Source organism: Trematomus bernacchii, unplaced genomic scaffold (assembly GCF_902827165.1).
Source record: "Trematomus bernacchii unplaced genomic scaffold, fTreBer1.1, whole genome shotgun sequence".
Taxonomy (NCBI): Eukaryota; Metazoa; Chordata; class Actinopteri; order Perciformes; family Nototheniidae; genus Trematomus; species Trematomus bernacchii.
In genome coordinates, this window is record NW_022987792.1 from 220,666 (window position 1) to 244,960 (window position 24,295).

The 24,295-nt window shown below is 40.1% G+C and overlaps 1 protein-coding gene across 1 annotated transcript in view; it reads right to left on the reverse strand.

The window, feature by feature from the left end:
• Positions 1-24,065, reverse strand: part of sin3b (SIN3 transcription regulator family member B) — a 41,206-nt gene extending 17,141 nt beyond the window's left edge. The window contains 11 exon segments of the mRNA XM_034149714.1: positions 4,002-4,118; positions 6,914-7,025; positions 7,027-7,128; positions 9,273-9,391; positions 10,497-10,586; positions 11,388-11,516; positions 13,027-13,182; positions 14,251-14,637; positions 18,660-18,813; positions 21,557-21,663; positions 23,504-24,065. Of these exon segments, the coding sequence (XP_034005605.1) occupies positions 4,002-4,118; positions 6,914-7,025; positions 7,027-7,128; positions 9,273-9,391; positions 10,497-10,586; positions 11,388-11,516; positions 13,027-13,182; positions 14,251-14,637; positions 18,660-18,813; positions 21,557-21,663; positions 23,504-23,626 (1,596 nt within the window). The 5' untranslated portion in view covers positions 23,627-24,065.
• Between the last annotated feature and the right edge of the window lie 230 nt (positions 24,066-24,295).

Genomic DNA, 24,295 nt, shown 5'->3' on the forward strand with positions numbered 1-24,295 from the left:
AAACAAACAAACAAACCAACAAGAAGGGCAAAAAATAAAGTCAAAATGTAATAAATAGCAGTGGGAGTGGAAGCAGGGCGACTAATGGGTTAGGGGTCAAAGGCCATGGTGAACAGGTGAGTAATAGAAGAAATAGCACTTAGGACACAAAGATACAGTGTGTAGGATAGTAAATACACTTCTTATTACAAATTAAATAATACTAAGACCCTCCAACAGAATCCCACAATTAAATAGGGGAGAAAATTGAAAATGATTATTGCATCACTGAATATTAATCACTTTAATACTTCAGTGTTCAAATTCAGAAACAAGTGCTGCTTAGATTGAGCGCTATGCTACGTCACACACACACACACACACACACTCCTACACAAACTCTTTCACACACTCTCACACACACACTAAATCAATTACAGAGAGACACTCGACAGCCTCAAGGCCATCAAAGCGTTGAGGTGGCTAAACTTTATCGAGGCGGCGACAAAGCAAGGACAACTGAAAAAGCAGGTGACAAACTCTCTGATTTAATGAGCTATTTTGAAGTTGCACTGTACAGGTTCTGTGTGTATTTAGACGTGCACGGCTTCATCTTTGAGGCCAGCATGAATCAACCAGGTTTAAAAGGGATGTAATTTGAGGCGAACAGTTAGAAATACGCAAGAAAGGGTAAGTACCAATTATTAAAACAATGATACCTGATTGTGACCTAACACCTAGGATAATTTATATGTTTAATTCAGAATTAGGTGCAGGGAATAAGTGACCACAAGTTCTGCAAGTCATTAATATATTTATAATGTAGAAGGAAAATACACACTTCAATTTGGGACATTGGTTGTTAAATCTGGGACATTTGAAAGTAGATTTCAGGACATTTAGCTCATGTTTTAATTTCAAAATGTGTCAAAATGTGCCATCAACTACAGTATAAAGTGAAGTTCTCCATCTGGGTTCCCTCTCTTCTCTATAAATCATTTTGAGGAATGATGAGAGATGATCTAGCTGGTTTCCAAAACAAGAACTGCACCAAACATGTTCCTCTAACTTATCTATCATCTCTTACAGGACAAATGTCATGTCACGGTCCGTTAAACTTAACAATCCAGCATTGTGTTTTCAAAGAGAAAGTGCTGGCAAAGTAAACAAGGTACCATGAATCCAGTATTTAGCCAGTGTTAGACCCCCAGCTTCTCATTAGTTATTATCCATCTCCAATTGAAACTAATGAAGCTCAGCGCAAGTTCAACCAGGAAGACCGTCTTTTCTCATTCATTTACTATGTCCATGTTACTACTCTCTCTCCTCTCAATAAGTGATCGGGGGCGTCACTCCCCAGCTTAACCAATCACTTCGCTCTATTCTCACAAGCCTATCACAGCGCTCCGCTAAACCTTTAAATCTGCTCTCTCCTCTCTGACAGCTGTCATTTCAGGTGACTCGACACAACCCTTCTCCACCCCTTTTCACCTCCTGTCCCTCTGAATCCAGGGTCAAGCTAAGCCCCTCCCCTTCAGACCGACCCCAACTATCCATAGAGTGGCGAAGTCCCTCCCACTTACTTCCGGGGTATGGGACCTTATTCCGGAAAAGTTATGCATTGAAGTCAATGGGGAGAGAAAACTTATCTTTCGATCCCGTTTGAATTGTGCCATGAATTACACATATGATGTTTGTCAATCTTAAAAAATCATTTCCATGTCAAAAAAGTCACAGTTTGTCGTAAAACTGTTGAAATATAAGACTATGAAAAATACGTAACTAGAAAGACTACAAATCCCAGAGTAAGTGATGTCACAATTGTTTACCTCCACCATTCAGATACCTAAGATCAGCGCAATATAGATATAATCTATCTATATGGCGCTGGCTAAGATAAGATAACTTTAACAAGATGCCTGTGTGCTTAGTACCAGGTTGTTATCATACCAGCAATGGGTCTTGCTCGTTCTTTCGCTTCCCGTCTGATGAAAGGACCAGGAGTGGCTTGATCAAGTTAGCTACCTAGCTAGTAGCTAGCACGTTAGTTAGCATTACAGCCTTGTCATTTTTATTAGCCCTTAACATGAAGTAACATTAAGTAACCCAAAATGTTAAACAGTAAGAGTAGTAGTCATATTTCGTGAACCCTTTGAATAGTACTGTCACCGGTGTGATCATTCTATAATACACCATTTAATTCCGGGGGAGAAATGCTAACGCTAACGTTAGCATCGGCAATCTTTTCTACTTCATGCTATCTGCACAAATGGTTGACATTAAACATTAAAACGACCAGGCAGTTCAGAGAGAATCAAAGGAAGGCAGGCTTTGCATGACATTCTTCAGGACGTGTTTCATTGTGGTGATAGTGAGGGTAGTCAATCGTTTGTTGACAAGACAGTAGTGACGGCCATCTTGGTGACGTGTGTGGTTGACCAGAGATGTAGTTCATTGAGCCTTTCACACAAACAAAAGTGTTACTTCACAGTTTTACGACACATTTTAATTTTTTTGACTTGCAAAATTATCTTTTAAATTGACAAACATCATATGTGTAATTCGTGGCACAATTCAAACGGGATCGAAAGATAATCTTTCTCTCTCCATTGACTTCAATGCATAACTTTTCCGAAATAAGGTCCCATGGGGCTCAACCGGAAGGGGAGGGACTTCGCCACTCTATTCACCACCACCAGGGTCAAGCTAAGCCACTCCCCTTCAGACCGACCCCAACCATCCATTCACCACCACCAGGGTCAAGCTAAGCCCCTCCCCTTCAGACCGACCCCAACTATCCATTCACCACCACCAGGGTCAAGCTAAGCCCCTCCCTTCAGACCGACCCCAACTATCCATTCACCACCACCAGGGTCAAGCTAAGCCCCTCCCCTTCAGACCGACCCCAACTATCCATTCACCACCACCAGGGTCAAGCTAAGCCACTCCCCTTCAGACCGAACCCAACTATCCATTCACCACCACCAGGGTCAAGCTAAGCCCCTCCCCTTCAGACCGAACCCAACTATCCATTCACCACCACCAGGGTCAAGCTAAGCCACTCCCCTTCAGACCGACCCCAACTATCCATTCACCACCACCAGGGTCAAGCTAAGCCCCTCCCCTTCAGACCGAACCCAACTATCCATTCACCACCACCAGGGTCAAGCTAAGCCACTCCCCTTCAGACCGAACCCAACTATCCATTCACCACCACCAGGGTCAAGCTAAGCCCCTCCCCTTCAGACCGACCCCAACTATCCATTCACCACCACCAGGGTCAAGCTAAGCCCCTCCCCTTCAGACCGAACCCAACTATCCATTCACCACCACCAGGGTCAAGCTAAGCCACTCCCCTTCAGACCGAACCCAACTATCCATTCACCACCACCAGGGTCAAGCTAAGCCCCTCCCCTTCAGACCGAACCCAACTATCCATTCACCATGGATTCTAGACCCCGGGGGGTTTCATCGGATCGGTTCTCCCCTCCCGAATGATACTCCCGCACAACGGGGCCTAATCGCCAAAACTCCATTACATTCATTTGTATATTCCTGTCAATAAATATGTATTCTTACATCAACACTGTCTCTCCTGATTGAAATGCTCCCAACCAGAGCTGAATCACAAAAGTTAACATTTAGCAACTGTTTAAAAACTGAAAGAAAGCCGATGTATGTAAAGTTATTATATTAATACTTTCGGCAATAAACAATCATTTGAACGCTAATATGATCCTGAACTGAACTTAACTTTTTTGGGGGGGTTTGATAGCTAAGTAGCTCATTATCAGCTAAAAGAAAATAAGAGAATGTTGAAATCAAGAAAACTATTTTTGTCTTATTGTCTTATTTTTTTCGAAGTGTTTTCAATGTTTTCATGTTTCTCTAGGTTGCGAGGAAAACCCTTGCTTTGCGTGAAAGCCTATCATCTCCTCGATAAAGGTGAAAACACACACCGGGTGAGTTTTGATGTTTACACAAAGCTCCCTCTGCGGAGAGAAGAGTAAATTAAATCTCACCTCGAATCTTTCGTCCTCGCAGCGGTGCAGCTGCTCCTCGTAGGGAGTCTTCTTCGAGCTGACGAAGGTGGAGTCCTCCGACCAAGAGGGGAATGACACCCAGGTGTCGTTCAACACCTTCACACACACACACACACACACACAGAAATGTAAAATCATCAATGGGAAAACGTACCTTTTACAGTAAAATATTTCACAATGACATGCTATTCTAACATCGAGAAAACACAGACATATCAGTGACGTTCATTCTGTAAATGTATATTAAATATTCAATAGATATGTTTTAAAAAATATATTTTCTACAGAATTTATAAAATACATTTGTTTGGTACAGATCCATAAATGATAAATAGCCATGTTTTTTACAACTTAATTCCTCTAATTGTGTTTGTGTGCACCATTAGACACCAAAACAAGATGCTTGTAAAAGTAAAGTGGTGTAATTCTGTCATTTGTATTTTTTGTCCTCACCTAATAAGTCATTAAATCCACATTACTGAGGATTAATTATCAGAAAACTCCTTGTGTAAATATTTGAATCAAAGCTCAAATGAAAATCTGCAAATGTTTTAAGAGGCATACTGATTGTCTTGGTTAGAAAACTTGTTTATTTTACTAGAAATCTCGTATCGTAGCTGAATCACTGCTGAAAATAAAACATATTGAAGAGGAAAGCTCCCCCGATCCCGTCCTAACGGTTGATTAACGAGTAAAAGTAAAACCCCTTTCTACTCCTTTAAGGTCAATAACATGACTATTATATTGTTACTCATATCATTTTAATTATAATTTTGTCATGTATTACTCTCTTTTTGTTTTTTTTGTCTTTTTTGTCTCCATGTATATTTTGTCATTTATTTGTCTTTACTTTCACCTTACTGTCTTCTGTGTATCTGTGACACTGTACTTGTATGCACTTGTCTTGTAACTCCTATATCCAGGGGTGCACCTAACTGGTAAGCAGGTACGCAAAATGCGTACCTACTTGCGCGTCAAAAATCTGAAATGCATACCATCACTTGTGTCACTAAGCGCCTTTGCGTACCGACGTACTTGTGAAGCTTTTCTAGAGTCGGACTCCGTGTGCACAGACGGGGCGGGGCATCTGTTAACGTCTGTCTGTAAAACGGAATTGTCCCAAAACTACGCCAACCGGCTGCGGAGGGAGACTCCCCTCTGCACATTCTGTGCCCCGTGCACACACTGGACAGGGTATATGCAGGAATCCTGAAGTCAAATGTAATACCATGTAATACCTTTTAAGACCTTTTTTAAGACCCTTTCCATACATTTTAAGACCTCATCGCCACTTGGAGTTTTAACCGGTTACATTGGCGACACACTTTACCTCACATTGACTATATACAGTGTTGATTGTCCTTCCTCCTTATCTTCCAACCATTTGGACGCAGACTTGCATTTCCCCATAACGATGTTGTTTAACAACCGGCGTAAACGGACCTTCGCGGGCTATCAAGCAGTGAGCGTGCGATGTCCTGTTCAGATGACGTCAAATCCAACGGGATGCCATAAATAAACTAGAGAATGCAATTCCTGAAGAAATTGCTAGTGGGAATGCTTTATGCTGAAAAGCTGACGCTAAACTGCTATGCCGAAATGTAATGTGTAAGAAGAAAGTGAATAATTTAGATTGAAATGATACATGAACACTGGGGGCTTGAATGTGTGATGAGAGAAGAAAAGAAAGTAAAAGGCTTGGAAAAGCAGCAGAATATTTGAACTGCAAACTTTTGAACTAACTTGATGGCGAATGATCTGTCGCCATGCCAACAGCATTTGATGACATCCCATAATACGTATTTTCACTGAAGTTATGAGAAAACCATGTTTCAAGGCGAGCATTGTGTTGCCATGGCAACGGCATTTGAAGAAATCTCAAAATTGTCCCGTAGATGTCTTCACGGCTGGACTGTTAGCACACATGTGAAGTTTGAGCACTTTTTGAACATTTTCATAGGAGTTATAGCGACATCGTCTTTTATGGCGAGGGATGCGTTTCCATGGAAACGGCATATGGTGAGATCTCAGATTTGGCGTAGAGCTGTTGAGGCATGGACCGGTGATATACAAGTGAAGATTGGGGACGATTGGACCGTGTCGATTGGACTTACAGCGACATCGTGTTTCATGGCGAGTTGTCTGTCGCCATGGCAACGGCATTTGATGACACCCCATAATACGCTTAGATGCGTTGATGGCTGCATCGTTACCAAACCTGTGAAGTTTTGGGCTGTTTGGAGTATTTTCACTGAAGTTATGATAAAACCGTGTTTCAAGGCGAGCATTGTGTTGCCATGGCAACGGCATTTGAAGAAATCTCAAAACTGTCCCGTAGATGTCTTCACGGCTGGACTGTTAGCACACATGTGAAGTTTGAGCACTTTTTGAACATTTTCATAGGAGTTATACATTACATTAGGAGGTTACATTACTCTCTCTCTTCTCTTGATCGCCCTTTTGATCTTCGGCATATGATGATGACACCCCATAATTGACGTAGAGCTGTTGAGGGCAGGACCATTAACCTTTATCTGAAGTCTGCTGCTCTGAGCATGTCAGTTGGAGTGATGACATCATCATGTTCCATGACACAGGTGTTTATATTTGAGCTAACGAGCTCTGCAGAGATCAAAGGTTTCCATTGTTCTGAATGAGAGATAAACCTCTTACATGTGAACGTGTTGTGGAAGAACCGTAACAGATATCTGTGAAATTTCAAAACGTGAAGCATGGCAAGGAAGTTGAGTATCTGAAGTGTAATTTTTGTGTACTTTCGGGTTAATAATGTGGCCTTTTTGGCAGTTTAACTAAAGGTGTGCGGCTGCTGCTGTGAGGAAATATCAGCCTGAAATTACAATGGCAAATAAAGTAAAGAGCAGTAGTTGTACCTCCTTGCAGAGGGCGGTGCGTCCGCTGCATTTGGGCTGCTGGTAGGTCTTGGGCAGCGCTCGGTAGCTGGAGCCCAGGCGCTTACAGGAGGCGTAATCCACCTCGCGGCCCCCCCCCCCCCTCCATGTAGCGATCCGACAGCCCGGACACCGCATGAGAGAGCTCTTTGTCCCCCAGAAACGACTTGAACTGTGTGTACAGCTCGGGAAACTTCCTGCAAGGAGAAGGAGGAAATATAATCATGAATGGCAGATAAATCAGGAGAAGAACAGCTGATCAGAAAGCATGAGGGAAGAATCCTCACAAAGAGCTCAACTATGGTATGTTTAGTTTATTTTAGCAGAGGTTTATAACCGACAGCATCATATATCATATATCTCTCTCTTTAAAGGGATCAGTTTGTGAAATACTGTACAGAAACATAGTTTAAAGATACAAAGACTTTGACCAATGTTTTTGTTTTTTCCTACCAATGCTGAGAAAAGACTGATAATTATTGTCTGTTTTCTTTATCAACCTCCTATTTATGATGTTGTGGTTCTTGATTTAAATCTATTTTCTGCTGTTTTGGATTAATTGGGATCACGCTTTGTTGAGTAATAAGCTAACAATAAGCTCAGGCTTATAGACAATATTAGGCGCTTTCACACCGGAGTACTTTTCCCAGTATAGTTCCGATATAGTTCAGAAAATGTGCGTTCACACCAAAAAAATCCGGAACTAGAACTTAGTTCATGAGAACCCTTTCCACCCCCTTTTCAGTCCCTGCTAGAGAGCAGGTACTTTCATGGGAGAAAAAGGTTCCCATTTCTGATTGGCTGGGCGGATTGCAAACCACGCCCCGTAAAACTCCCAAAAAGTTTGTGAAGCTGCCATTTTATTTGCTCGCATTAGCATTATTAGCATTAGCCCAGCGTACCAATGGAGTGAGACTAACTTATGGCAACACAAAAGAAAACATGGGAGCGGTGGAGATGAGGAGGTGTCGGCGTTCTGGCGATTTACTCGGAAGGCTTCAGTAGAAGCTGCTGGGAGTCCCAGCAGCTTCTACTGAAGCCAGTCCCCAACTCCGGGGACTTCCGGCCGGGGACTCCGGGTGGCAGTATACGCCGTGAAGTTGTTTGCGGCCTGCCAGTAAACCCAAAGCAGAAGAAGAAGAAGTGACGTCATCGGCTCATTTACCTAACCCTCCCTCAGGGACTTATAACGCGATCTGCTAACTACTAAAGAGTTCTCATGAACTAAGTACGGCAAAGTACTTGGTGTGAAAGCGCCTATTGATGATTTTATTTTAAAAGTGTTGTTCATGTATCTTAAAACAATTCTTTAAATGGTCACAACATTATTATAAGTGGTATCCGGCAGTAATACTATAATGTCTCTTCTACAACGACAGATATTAGCAACTTTATGTCAGCTCCCTGCAGCTACTGCATCCATCTTTCTCATTTTATTTAAACCTTTTTCACATCATATATTCAGCAGTGTTAATTTCCTCAACGAAAACTATGACGAAAAATGTTCGTTAACGACCTTTTTTACACGACTAAACGAAACGATGATGAGCTAAAAATAGATCTTTGATAATAAAAACTATGACGAAATGTATATTTTGTTTATGTTGACGAGACGGGACTAAGGTGTTAATGGTGGACTATCAGACATTCAAAATGCAGCATATTTTTCCCCCAATTGACCGTCTTGTCCGTCAAAAAGCATCCCTGTTATTGGTTGAATTAGTTGGGATTCTGGGAATCTGCACACGTCACTCATATTACACAAGTAAAGTGTTAAAGGTAGGGTAGGTGAGAATGGAGAAACCAGCTCGAGTGCGCTAGAATTTGAAAATACACAACCGGACAAAATCTGCCCCTTCCTTCAGACTTCCTTACAGAGCCCCTCCTCCAACACACACGAACGCGCACATGACCAATGAGGGCACGAGAGAAGTCTGTGCACGAGATGGAAGGCTGACAGGCAGGTAGGCCATCCAGTTATTTTAGCCGGGCCGGCTCAGATGATTGGTCGTGCTTTTTACAGTACTACGGCTTCCACAGATGACATTTTTTATGTATTTATTGTCAAAGCATTTAATATATTCATTGCTATCGGGATGTTAAGAGCATTCCATGGAATATAACAAAAAGTGTATCTGAAGTGAATTACCTACCCCACCTTTAAGAGAGTGAAATGTTGCTTTGCGAATTTTAACACTTGATACTGTCACTTTGATTCCAATTTCAGATTCCTGTGTTTGCCTAACTGAATTGGTTTAAAGAGAGAAAACATTTTGACTAAAACGTTTTGAGTTGTCACTGAACACTGATATTCAGCTCCATCATCTTCCCGTGCACTCACCCCAGGAAAGGCGTGACCAGCTGCAGCAGCTCCGCTCCCGAAACTACTTCCTGGTTGAACAAGGCGATGCAGCGCAGGAAGTTCTCGTAGACTTCCTGGCTTTTAAACAGGCGGCGGACCTGAAGGATGAGAAGATGGAGAGGAACGTCAGATCAGAGTTAGGGCTGCTCGATTATGGCAGAAATCATAATCACGATTATTTTGGACAATAATTGATATCATGATTATTAAAAATGATTATCCATTTACTTTGAAAACATCCATTTATTGAAAAAAAATGTGAACAGTATGTTTTTAACAGTTGATTACCCTGAACTTTAAGGATAATTCAACTGAAAACACAATAGAGAGGCGAAGTCCCTCCTCTTCCGGGGGACCTCCATGGGACCTTATTTCGGAAAAAGTATGTATTGAAGTCAATGGAGAGAGAAAGATTATCTCTCGATCCCGTTTGAATTGTGCCACGAATTACACATATGATGTTTGTCAATTTAAAAGATAATTTTGCAAGTCAAAAAAATACAAATGTGTCGTAAAACTGTGAAGTAACACTTTTTTTGTGTGAAAGCGCTCAATGAACTACATCTCCCGTCTCGCACCACACACCCAGACGGCCGTCACGTTGGCACATTTCACTTCTTTCTTTCAGAATGAGGCGGAAAGTATTAAAAGAGATGAAAATCACTCCAAGTCTGGGCATGTTGAGAGCTGTGCATACACACAAGGGGAGTTAGTCGGTTCCTAAGAGCCAGCATGCGGGACCGGGACTCTGGGATTTGTAGTCTTTCTAGTTGCGTACTTTTCATAGTCTTATATTTCAACAGTTTTACGACAAACTGTGACTTTTTTGACATGGAAATTATTATTTAAGATTGACAAACATCATATGTGTAATTCGTGGCACAATTCAAACGGGATCGAAAGATAATATTTCTCTCTCCATTGACTTCAATACATAATTTTTCCGAAATAAGGTCCCATGGGTCGGAAGTAGATGGGCGTGACTTCGCCTCTCTATAAAAAATTAAAATTAAAATTAAAATAATTTAAAATAATAATCGTTTTATTTCGATTACATTGTTCTCGTAATCGTTGCAAGCCAAAATCGTAATCGAGATTAAAATACGATTAATTGCACAACCCTAAAATGAGTTATTTAAAAAATAAAAAGACAAAATCTGTGGCGGTGGATCAACAAACCAGAATAAGAAAGTGGAGGCTCACCTTATCAAAGAAGGAGAATTCTCTTAAGACGCCATGTTTGCCGACAGAAGCAAAAGACTGATCTTTGGTACAGGAATACTTCATTTTCTTCTAAATAAGACAAGGGAACACATGGTTAAAGACCTTTATATGTACATTAGTTATTGAAGTCATTGTATGAGTAGCTTTTGACTTGTTGCTTATTCCCCTTCTGTAGCGCTGCCCCTTTTCTCACTTCCGGTTCAAACAAAAATGTGGATCTTCCTGTTAAGCACGAACAGTTTTGTAAACAATTCATTTAATTTGGGATCATTCCCAGCTATGTTAGCTATCTAGCCAACAAGCTGGCTGGCAAACAATGGCTATCTATGACACTAGCTATGAGCTCTTCTCAACAAGCTAGCTAGTTAATTATCTACTTTACAAGCCAACTAACATCTGCCATCTATCCAACTAGTTATAGCTACGTATACCCTAAAGTTAGACCTACAGTGCGGACATGTGTCTACCTGTTTGGCAGTGAGAGTAGTTATGAAAACGTTGTTGATGTGTTGGGCTTTTTTGAGCTGCTCTCATACAGTCAGAAGCTCTTCACATCACCACATTACCCCCGTAAATTCACAAATAAGCATTATCTGGACAAACTAATCACATATGATGAGCTAAATGTTTAGTTTCTCGCTTTAAAAGTGTTTTTACAGTTCGTTTAGAAGCTCAAGAGCAGTTTATTTGGTTGATAAAGCTGGAACGCTATGCAATAATAGCAATAACGCTCTAACTGGAACACATAATGAGGCAATGTGAAAGCGCCATAAAGCAGGCGAAGCATAAGGTGTATACGAGTGTTTTCAAGGACGTGCATACATACATCGCTGCTCTCCCCGAGGCGTTTATTCTAAATGGAGAGTTTACCTTGAGCAGGGGGGACATGTGCTGCAGAAGGATCGGCCTGGGTCTCTTTTTATTCTGCTTGGATATCAAATCATCGTCCTCCGGCCTTTTTAGCTGCTCTTTGCCTCCTGTCAGTGAGCTTCCTGTGAACTGACGGAGATGAAGCAAACGGGAACAGTGTCAGATGCACATTCAGTTATTATTAGAGTGCAAGTTGACATGTTAGAGTAGCTTGTTTTATGCAACCAACCAACTCTTAACACCAAAACTGTTAAACAATACAGCAAATATTAGCATTTAGGGAGAAAACTCAATGAATTCTAGGGATTTTTGATACAAATATATAATATTTATGATAATAAAGCTGCACTTTTCATACAGCTGAGTGCTTAGACGAAATGGCACACAACTCAGGATAAACAGATCAAGTCAAATGTTAAAACCCTTTAACACACATGCAGCATTTGTATTTGATATATAAGATTTTAAAGAATATAAGGAGGTAAAACAGGCAGGAGAATGAAAAAAGTGTGGTTATAAGAATCCAAAAGTAAGAGTAAGTCAGTAAAAGTAAGACAGGCATAAGACTAAATTAATAGATACAGTCTAATATTAAAAACTACATTCAACAATACAAAAGAAATAGGTATAACAATAAAGATTAAAAGACCAATTAAAGGGGTATGTCGTTAACTAACAACCAATCTAAAACAGCAAATATTAGCATTCATGGAGCAAGAATTCAATCCGTTTTTGTGTTAAAATACTGAAATAAATCATCAAACTACTACAATTTGTATTCTGTTGATCCACTAACTCAGGGGGGTCAAACTCAATTTCATCTCGGGCCACATCAGCATCATGGTTGCACTCAAAGGGCCAGTTTTATATATAAGACTAGATAAAAATACATATATAAACATTTAATATTTATAAAATAATGTATTATATTACATTATTGCCTTTGCATTGGATTATTATCGGATAGGGTAATAACTTCATAAGTCTCTTAAGTGAGAATGTCACAAAATGATTTAAAAAGAAAAGCCAAATTCTGGAAAAAATGTCAAAATAAAAAAAGTGACATTTTGAGAAAAAAAAGTGCCATTTTAAAGGGAAAAAAAATGACATTTTGAGAGAGAAAAAAGTCAGATACTAAGAAAAAGTCAAATTCTAAGAAAAAGGAATATTTTGAAGAAAAAAAGTCAAAATCTGAGAAAAAAAATCATATTTTTAAGAAAAAAGTCAAATTCTGAGAAAAAAAGTCATATTTGAGATGCATTGTGGGACATGTAGTTTATGGGCAACGTGCTTCTGTAAATCGGCATGTAACCGTATAATAAACATATTACATTATTTGCAAGCTCTTGTGGGGCCGCATCAAATTAAGCCACGGGCCGGATTTGGCCCTCGGGCCTTGAGTTTGACACCCCTGCAACTACTTACAGTTTTACATTCCTACTTAACACACTTCAATATATATAACATAATAGCATTTCTAAGCTGTTGCAAGAAAATAAAAAATGTAATTAGCATTAGCATGCAAAACACAACAAAGCAGAAGTTATTAAAATAGTTTTCTGATCCTCGACAGACGACTGATTGTGCAATAACCTTTATTTTTATTTTTACATTGCACATCAGCTGCTGCTCCACTCACCAATGATCTTTTGGCGTCAGGTAAGAATTGACCAAACTCAGCCAGCAGGTCTTCTTGCCCTTTGAAAAGACTGGCAACTTTAGAAAAAACTTCATCTTCTGTCATGCCGCTGCTGCCCCGGCTGCCCCGGCTCTCCTTCACCTCCAGCTGCTCCTTCTGGGGGGTGGTGCAGGTAAAAAAATGCTGATGAGAGGTGAGGGATCAAACTTAATCAAAGTCAAATACAGACAGGGTACAGAGGATATATATACACTGTTCTCATGGGAACACACTGCTAAGAGAAAACTGAAAAACTATGGCAACAAGTTACACGCTTTACGCTTAATATGATATTTATGTTTGCAAAGGTTATCACTAGTTTAACAGCTGAAACAACTAATGCTAAAATCTAAGAACAGTCTGATCAATACGGTAGAGAAATGTACAAAAAATAACTATAAATCAGTAACTAAAAATACCAACATGAACTTTTATACATCATAATAGAGTGGTGCAGGAATTAGTTCACATTGTATCACTTCCTGTCCCCTTATCTCAAGTTTTCAGAATGTGTGTTTGGTTGTTAGTCTGTTAACTCAAGCTGAAGAGATTTTAACGTTTTGATCTAGTCCATAAAATACGGCAGTAAATACCCCACTGGTGAATAGGAACTACAGCACGGTCACATGACTTCACGTCACCACCGCTAAGCTAAAGGTGGCTAATGTTGGGCTATAAAGGAACTACAGCACGGTCACATGACTTCACGTCACCACCGCTAAGCTAAAGGAGGCTAATGTTGGGCTATAAAGGAACTACAGCACGGTCACATGACTTCACGTCACCACCGCTAAGCTAAAGGCGGCTAATGTTGGGCTATAAAGGAACTACAGCACGGTCACTTGACTTCACGTCTCCACGTCTCCACCGCTAAGCTAAAGGTGGCTAATGTTGGGCTATAAAGGAACTACAGCACGGTCACATGACTTCACGTCTCCACCGCTAAGCTAAAGGCGGCTAATGTTGGGAATGATGACGTTTAGTCGTCTCATTTAGAAACTTTTAAGCAACCGCCATTTTTAAAAAGGACATCAGACATCTAACTACAAACGCGTTCGAAAAACTATTGACTATGAGATAAGGAAACCGGTAATGAGTGGTAAAACACTTAGTAATTTCCAGGTTTTATGACTCATTCCTGCACCACTCCAGCATCTTAAATCACAAAGTGTAATCTCAAGTTACCTGATATGTGTGGAGGATCTCCAGGAAGGCTCTGTAGATTTCGGGGTGATCCAGGAAGCGGTTTTTAATCTTGTTTACGTAGCTGATGGCACTGTCGAACTCCACAGGGCTGGTCTCTGAGGCGGGGGGAGACACAGAGGAGGTGGTGGGCTGGTTCTCTCTGCTGGTGAGGGGGAGGGAGAGCCTGCTGGGGGGGTCTGGGGGTCCTGTGGGGGTGGTGGCGGTGGTGGTGGTGGTGGTGGTGGAAGAGGACTGGGACTCTGATGGAGTCACTTTGATTTCAGAGGTCAAAGCGGGTCCAGATTCAACGCTGGGTCCAGAGGCACTACCTGAGGGGGCCACCACGGAAGAAAGGGGGGCGTTCTTCCCCTGATGGCCGGGGGACACCTGCACAGAAAGAGCGAGAAGAAGGACGTTAAGAAGTGAGTGCAGGAGCCTAAATGCTACTTAGCCTGAGTTTATTATTTGTATTATTATTATTTGTTTACGTCACTTTTATTTTTATTTGTTGAGCACTTCCGGCAATCGTCACATGGTCGTGGTTTGTGTATTTAAAATAAGATAAGATAAGATAAGATGGACCTTTTATTAATCCCCGTGGGGAAATTCAGGAGTTTAAACAACAACAGAGTGAGATTGAAAAACAGGACAGCACAGATTAATACAATTAAGGATAAAATCAAAGATACAAATCAAAAATGATAAAATAAGAAATGAATTCAAATGAACATATATACATATTTGGTCATGTGTACATATTATTTACATGTGTGTGTGAAAACAGTGTGTATTTTATGTCCAGTAATAGTGTCACTTTAGGTCACCTGTTACCTGTCGGGGGGCGGATGACAGAGGGTGAGCTTGTGCTGATATTTTTTCTGTTGACCGTTTTGGTCCTTCTAAGTTGTTGTGTGTTGGATTTTGTTTATTAAAAATGTAACCAACCCATGGGCGTCGCAGCCATTATATGAGGGTGGGACAAGGTGGGACCTTTTAAAATGATTAGTTTAGACCCCCCCCACTTTTACTATGCGGAAAGTCCGTGAATCGGTCTATCCACTCGCCACTCTCTGTAGAGCGCTGTGTCAGTGCTTCATTATCAAATCCATTCCACTTGCTTATTGTGAGAATGCCCAAATCAACGGTACATTCATCATGCTATTGGACAACAACAAGCATCAGTGGCGTGTTTAAGAGTGACTGAAGAAGTTTCTTTTTGTGACTTTCTTTCGTCTTCATAAGCACTTCAGTTACCATAAATACAAATTTGGTGATCCTGCATTTGTCATGATTTTGTTTTTGTCAACTTTACAGTTTATTTGGTATACCCCACTACAAATAACGAGGTCCCAATCTTCAGACTATCCTTGCTTTGTGGAGTTATAATGTTAATTTTATGTTGAAACCGTTTCTGAATAGGTGTTGTTTCAACGTGATAAATTACCAATCAACTGAGCGTGTATGTGTGTAACTTAGCAATGCACATTTTGCATCTTCTCAAAACCATGTTATCAATTTTTTTAAAAAGCTTGCAATTGAAATCCAAAGCAGAAGTAGCAGCTGCACCTTAAGAATGTACCTTTCTACACATCATGAGTTAACAGTGTTTCCCACAGAATTTGAATTCTATTTGTGGGGGCACCGCACCGCACCCCCCCCCCCAGCAGGCAACGTTCTTGTTGTTCTGTGTTGTTGCATAATGAGTGAGACACACCGGAGTTGAGGATTTGTGGGGTTTATTCTCCCAAAAATATAATTTAGGCATTTAGCAGACGCCTTATTCCAAAGCGACTTACAATGACCAATTACAGGGACATTCTCCCTGGAGTAACTGAGGGCTAAGTGCCTTATTCAAGGGCACACTAGTAGTGGTGTTCCAGGCGGGATTTGAACTCGCAACCTTCCGATCATCAGCCCACCTCGCTATCCATTCGACCACCAAAATTATTATCTGTGGCGGACGATATTTATTTGTGGTGGCCCGCCACAAATAAATCAATGTATGGGAAACACTGGTTAATAATAATGATGCACCTGCTGAACGTTTGATAGCTTCAAGATAAATACAGCAGTAGTGTTGAGAGTTTATCAATTCAAGTGTCTCACCTTGTGTTGTCCTGTTAGTCTGTACAACACTCTCTTACATTTTGGCTACATGGTCTGTTTTGGTTATAAATGTGGTTTAAATATTGCACGCCTTCAAGTGAAGATCAACTATGTATGGCTTGTCAATTGATGTACAATAGTAGAGACTAAACTGAACACTAGTAGCTTTGAACTGTTGGACATTTGTAACTGTGGTTCCTATCAATGTACCAAACTTCAATACAAATATTTAAAGGTCCCCTATTATACTGTTTTTCATCAATAAATTCCAGGTCTCAGATATATACAGAACCTGTCTCTGATTGGCTGAAACACCAAACAGATCAGTGCAGCATCCCATAATCCCCTCTGTTTCAGCCCTGTTTCAAAAGTGCTGATTCTCTGTCTGTTACTTTAGATGAAAATAAGGAGCCCCTCCCCACGCCCCTCTGAGAGAGATTTGGTTACAAAGAACTCAATGGTGCTCTAGGAGGAGATTCAGGTGATAAGGTGGGGGGGGGGGGGGGGGTTACCTTGGTTGCTGATTGGCTAATGGTTACACAAGACAAAACATCGTTATGACATCATAAAGTGGCCAAAATCTGATCAGTTCATTTTCAGACAGGTTTTTATAGAAATGGATCAAAAAGAGAGAGAATCTTTGTTCCTGAAACTTTCAGAGTCTCTTTCCACAGAGGGGACACATGTTGATGAAGAAGAGACATGAAGAAGAGGGGACACATGTTGATGTAGAAGAGACATGAAGAAGAGGGGACACATGTTGATGAAGAAGAGACATGAAGAAGAGGGGACACATGTTGATGAAGAAGAGACATGAAGAAGAGGGGACACATGTTGATGAAGAAGAGACATGAAGAAGAGGGGACACATGTTGATGAAGAAGAGACATGAAGAAGAGGGGACACATGTTGATGAAGAAGAGACATGAAGAAGAGGGGACACATGTTGATGTAGAAGAGACGTGAAGAAGAGGGGACACATGTTGATGAAGAAGAGACATGAAGAAGAGGGGACACATGTTGATGTAGAGGAGACATGAAGAAGAGGGGACACATGTTGATGTAGAAGAGACATGAAGAAGAGGGGACACGTGTTGATGAAGAAGAGACATGAAGAAGAGGGGACACATGTTGATGTAGAAGAGACATGAAGAAGAGGGGACACATGTTGATGTAGAAGAGACATGAAGAAGAGGGGACACATGCTGATGTAGAAGAGACATGAAGAAGAGGGGTCACATGTTGATGTAGAAGAGACATGAAGAAGAGGGGACACATGTTGATGAAGAAGAGACATGAAGAAGAGGGGACACATGTTGATGTAGAAGAGACATGAAGAAGAGGGGACACATGTTGATGAAGAAGAGACATGAAGAAGAGGGGACACATGTTGATGTAGAAGAGACATGAAGAAGAGGGGACACATGTTGATGTAGAAGAGACATGAAGAAGAGGGGACACATGTTGATGTAGAGGAGACATGGAGAAGAGGGGACACATGTTGATGTAGAAGAGACATGAAGAAGAGGGGACACATGTTGATGAAGAAGAGACATGAAGAAGAGGGGACACATGTTGATGTAGAAGAGACATGAAGAAGAGGGGACACATGTTGATGTAGAAGAGACATGAAGAAGAGGGGACACATGTTGATGTAGAAGAGACATGAAGAAGAGGGGACACATGTTGATGAAGAAGAGACATGAAGAAGAGGGGACACATGTTGATGTAGAAGAGACATGAAGAAGAGGGGACACATGTTGATGTAGAAGAGACATGAAGAATAGGGGACACATGTTGATGTAGAAGAGACATGAAGAAGAGGGGACACATGTTGATGAAGAAGAGACATGAAGAAGAGGGGACACATGTTGATGTAGAAGAGACATGAAGAAGAGGGGACACATGTTGATGTAGAAGAGACATGAAGAAGAGGGGACACATGTTGATGTAGAAGAGACATGAAGAAGAGGGGACACATGTTGATGTAGAAGAGACATGAAGAAGAGGGGACACATGTTGATGTAGAAGAGACATGAAGAAGAGGGGACACATGTTGATGTAGAAGAGACATGAAGAAGAGGGGACACATGTTGATGAAGAAGAGACATGAAGAAGAGGGGACACATGTTGATGTAGAAGAGACATGAAGAAGAGGGGACACATGTTGATGTAGAAGAGACATGATGAAGAGGGGACACATGTTGATGTAGAAGAGACATGATGAAGAGGGGACACATGTTGATGTAGAAGAGACATGAAGAAGAGGATTTTGTATAATAGGTGACTTTAAAAGTGCCTCACCTGTGCAGAGAAGGGCGACTGGAGGAAAGCCACTCCATTCTTGGGGACTTCTATCCGATACCCCGGGGGCAGGAAGGCGTTGAAGCCGAGCACGAGGTCCGGGTGTCCGTGGAAGAGCTGCGACACTCGGTTTATCACCCCCGGTGTGTCGATGCTGCTCCAGACATGACGCAGAAAGAGACATATTAGGATGTGGATGATGGAGGCAAAGAAACTATAAAAAAAGCTATGCTTATGCTGTTGTTTTGTAAAATACTGGGTGTGTTAGTAGATCAGTACTGCATCTTAACATATGAATGTAGTGGAGAGATACGTACTGCATTTGCCTCCAAAATGTATTGGAGTAGAAGTATATGTATAGAAATACTCAAGTTATGTACAAGTATGTGAGTACAGTACTTTCCACCACTGTAATACTGCCATTCAATATTTGCAATACTATATGTGGACATGTGTTTCATATAAAGTTATATGAAGAGACAATGCTTTCTGTCTCCATTGTCAGCTGAAGTGCTTTATCAACAAATGCACAAGCTGTCAAAGTATACATAAATAAAACTATAAAAAAGGTATGCTTCTCAGTCATATGCCGCATGAAGAACTGTATGTGTATTATAGTACTTATAATCAGAGTAATAATACATGTTATTTATCAGGCGATTTAACAAGTGCTCAAAGAAGCTGTACAAAGATTATTAAAAAAAAATGCTCTTGTGGTGTTCATGTAAAAACACGTTGAATTTCTTTGGTGTATAAAAAAGTCAAACTTGTCTTGACTAATAGACAAATAGTTTTGTTAGTTAAAAACAGAAACCAATATTAATGTCTGTGGTTTTAAAATTACAATTCAAGACTGCTGAAAAGTTAGAATGGACACTTTGGGTAGTTTTTAGATTTGGTGCTTGAGTATATTTTGCTGCTAACACTTTTATATTTTTACTTAAGTAACATTGTGAATGCAGCACATTTACGTTCTACACTGCGGTATTATTACTTTTACTTGAAGATCTAAGAGTACTTCTTCCAGCACTGCTTGTACTTGATCAGAATCAGAATACTTTATTTATTCTGGGGTTAAATGAGGAGATTAAATCCATTTGAACCCATTCTCACTTGTTTTTATTGTCTATTCTCCTGGCTTACTAATGAGTATTAACTGTATATTAATGTGCTTTTATGAGGTGTTTCTTTTGCACCTGACTTGATGCCTTTGAGGTGTTATCTAAAACACCTTGAATTTCTTTGTTACTGAGAAAGTAAAATGTGCCTTGACTAATAGGAAAAGAGTGTTGTAGAAGGAGTTAAAAAAGAAACTAATCATAATTGAATTAATAATTTGTGAATGCAGGACGTTTACTTGTAACAAGAGTATTTCTACACTGCAGTATTATTACTTTTAAGATCTGAGTACTTCTTCCAGCACTGCTTGTACTTGATCAGAATCAGAATACTTTATTTATTCTGGGGTTAAATTAGGAGATTAAACCCATTCTCACTTGTTTTTATTGTCTATTCTCCTGGCTTACTAATGAGTATTAACTGTATATTAATGTGCTTTTATGAGGCGTTTCTTTTGCACCTGACTTGATGCCTTTGAGGTGTTATCTAACACACCTTGAATTTCTTTGTTACTGTGATGTATTAAGTAAAACGTGCCTTGACTAATAGGAAAAGAGTGTTGTAGAAGGAGGAGATTAAACCCATTTGAACCCATTCTCACTTGTTTTTATTGTCTATTCTCCTGGCTTACTAATGTGTATTAACTGTATATTAAGATCCTTTTATGAGGTGTTTCTTTTGCACCTTGTCTCTATGCTTTTTGAGGTTTTACGTCAAACACTTGCCTTGACTAATAGAAAAATAGTTTCAACATTTCAACATTTCAAGATAAAATAAACAGTTGAATAGTTCAAATGGCCACTTTGGATAATGAGGTATTTAGATTCAGTGCTTAAGTTAATGTTGCTGCTAATACTTGTGTATGTTTACTTAAAAGGTAGGGTAGGTGAGAATGGCGAAACCAACTCGAGTGTGCTAGAATTTGAAAATACACAACCGAAAAAAATCTGCCCCTTCCTTCAGACTTCCTTACAGAGCCCCTCCTCCAACACACACGAACGCGCACATGACCAATGAGGGCACGAGATAAGTTTGTGCACGAGATGGAAGGCTGACAGGCAGGTAGGCCATCCAGTTATTTTAGCCGGGCCGAGGCAGATAAGTGGTCGTGCTTTTTACAGCGCTACGGCTTCCACAGATGACATTTTTTTATGTATTTATTGTCAAAGCATTTAAGATATTAATTGCTATCGGGATGTTAAGAGCATTCCATGGAATATAACAAAAAGTGTTTCTGAAGTGAATGACCTACCCCACCTTTAAGTAAAAGTAATAATACTGAAGTGTAACAAATACACCCTTAAAAGTTAACGTACAGCACTCAAAATTGTACTTAAGTATCTTAGTCCTTTATCTAAAAACTTTATTTATCCTGGAAGAAAGTTAGGAAATGAAAACTGTCCTTAAGCTGATTCCCCTTTAATTGTGTATTCTCTTGTGTTAGTAATGACTATCAATAGTATATTAATGTGTTACTTTTGCACCTTGCTTTTCAGGTTTTAAGTAAACCCTTTAAATTCCTTTGTTGCTGAGATGTTCTTTATAAAACAAAACTTGCTATGACTTAGAGAAAACGAGTATAGGAGTTACTCGTAATAACTTCTGTAATCTCACAATTACATTTCAGGATGAAGTAAACGGCTGAATAGTTCGCCTGTTTCTTAGTTATTGATAAATGTGTTCCCTCAGTAGTCTGTATTCAGTATCCAAAGACACCGTATTAGGGTGGGGAAAGTATTGCTAAAACTACTTTAGTTAGTAACTTCTTATATAAATACCTTTGTGACTTGAACTCTTTCATGATGTCGAGAAACTTGTTGTATATGCCGGGATCATTTGCAAAGCGGATCTTGACTTGGTCCAGATATGACAAGGCATCTTCAACCTGAACACAGAGGAGAAAAGAGGACGAAATACAATCAGTAAAGGAGCACAAAGAACAATCAGTACCATTTGTAATATTTGGAGAAAGCTTTACAACAACTGTTTGTGTATGTTAATGAATTAGGACTTCACAGGGATGTCAATACAGCTCTTTTTAAATAACGTTATCAGTTTTTCATTCATGACAGAATCCGCTCTAACATGTTGAAAAGAACAATGGCTTGTTTTCATTGTGTCTCTTTAAGTAGTGACATTGCAGTGGTGGAAGAAGTACTCAGATTGTCTACTTAAGTAAAAGTAGTAATACTATTAAAGTCCTGTTATGAAAATGTTATTTAATTAGAAGTGCATTAGTATCATGGACAAAATATACTTCAAGCTTCAGTGTAAAAGTACTCTTTTAAATGTATTATATCATTATAGAATATTATACCATTGTGACAAATACATGTAGAGGCTTTTAAAATGCTGTTGTTTTTTAATGCAGAGCCAATTTAGCATGTACAATACTGGGTGTGTTGGCAGTACAGTACTGCATCTTATCAAATATCATGTGTTTGTATGAATGTAGTGGAGAGATACGTACTGCATTTGCCTCCAAAATGTATTGGAGTAGAAGTATAGAAATACTCAAGTTATGTACAAGTATGTGAGTACAGTACTTTCCACCACTGTAATACTGCCATTAAATATTTGCAATACTATATGTGGACATGTGTTTCATATAAAGTTATATGAAGAGACAATGCTTTCTGTCTCCATTGTCAGCTGAAGTGCTTTATCAACAAATGCACAAGCTGTCGAAGTATACATAAATAAATCATTAAAGAATATTAAACTATCCTGTTCTCATAACTAACATATACATGTAGGAGCACTTAAATGTGGTAGTTAAAATACTGGGTGTATTAGTAATACAGTACTGCATTTATCTCATATGATGTGTTTTGTATGTGATAAGTAACTATAAGTGTTAAATAAAGAGTTTGTGTAGCATAACAATGGAAATACTTAAGTAAAGTAAGTATGTAAGTACAGTACTTGAGTAAATGTACTTAGTTACATTCAGTCACTGTAATACTGCCATTATATATTAGCAATCCTGAATACTATATGTGGACCAGCCATTAAAAACACGGGTTCATATGAAGTTACATAAATAGACAATGTTTTCTGTCTCCATTGTCATCTGAAGTGCTATATCAACAAATGCACTAGTTAGCTGTACAAGCTGTCCAAGTGTAAATAAATAAATAAATAAATAAAAGAAACACTAGGCTGCTTTTGTTTACTGGACCTGTCGTTTTTTTCACTACATCTGAAGCTATGTTATGTTAGGACATAATGGTCGTTGTGACTAACATGTAGAAGAGAGGGGTTGTTTATTCAGGCTAACGTTAGCCAACAGCCAGTCGATAATAACCTACATACTGACTCATTAAATACGTTTAGTCTCAGCTGGACTGTAAAACAAAAACAACAGGATAATATCCTACTATCGCGATAACAAAGAGATGTGTAATGAAGCAGCTAATCAGCTGAATTTTAGCCGTTTGTTAGCCTGGCTGACGTCCTCCACTTTGTTCAGGGTGGTGAAAAAAAAAAAAAGGAACTTCCCACAACCGGGGTCTGAGTTAGCAGGCACCGTAAATAAAGAAACTAGCACTAACTGTACACATTCGTTAATGAATTAAATAAAACACACAGACATCTTAACCTCTACAATGTTCTGCAGCATTACTTTTAACAGGCCAGCAGCCAGCCGTTGGTCTCACTACTCTCGACACACAGGAACAAAATGGTAGTGACTCTGAGGGACTACTTTCCCCCCCTTGTCTTACCTTCAGCTTCTGGAAGTGCTGCTGCTGCTGCTGCTGCTGCACTTGCTTTTGTGTGATAACGTAAGGCTTCTCTTGGATTTGGTTTATTTGCTTGGCGGTGCTGTGCGCCTGAATCTTCGCCATTATCCCGGCGACAGGAGGGAGGCTTTTTTGAGAGAGCCACAACTTGAGAGCTTTTTTTCTTCCTTCGGTGTTATTAACCCTCCTCCTGGTTGTTGGCTAGCCGACAAACCGTCCTCTCGGTCGGGAAGCCAGCCTGCCCAAAAAGCGAGGAGCAGTAAACCCTTTCCTTTGCCTTTAGCTGGAGCAGTAAACCCTTTCCTTTGCCTTTAGCTGGAGCAGTAAACCCTTTCCTTTGCCTTTAGCTGGAGCTGTGGACTGTACAGTCGGAGGAGAAGAGAAATGACGGAAGAGGTGACAGACTTTGAGTCAACATCACCACCACCATCGAGTTAAACAAGCAGAGGCTAAAAAAAAAATCAGCTAAGGGACAATGGTTGCCGTTTATCGTATTTTAAATAACTATCGCCTGTCTCTTTAAATTCGGCGGCAGCGGTCTGTCTTGGCGTCCGGAAGCCAGAGTAGGAGTGAAAAAAAAGAGGGGTGAAAACTGAACTGCGCATGCGCGACAGTGGGAGGAGTTTCCACATGATTCAGATAGAAAGACACACTCCCCCTTCACTGCTACAAAGGGACCATGTTACTCCGTGATAAAGCATATACACATAAAATACAACATTTGGCCTTCAGTTAGTTGTTTATACAACGACACAATTAAAATACTCCGGTAAA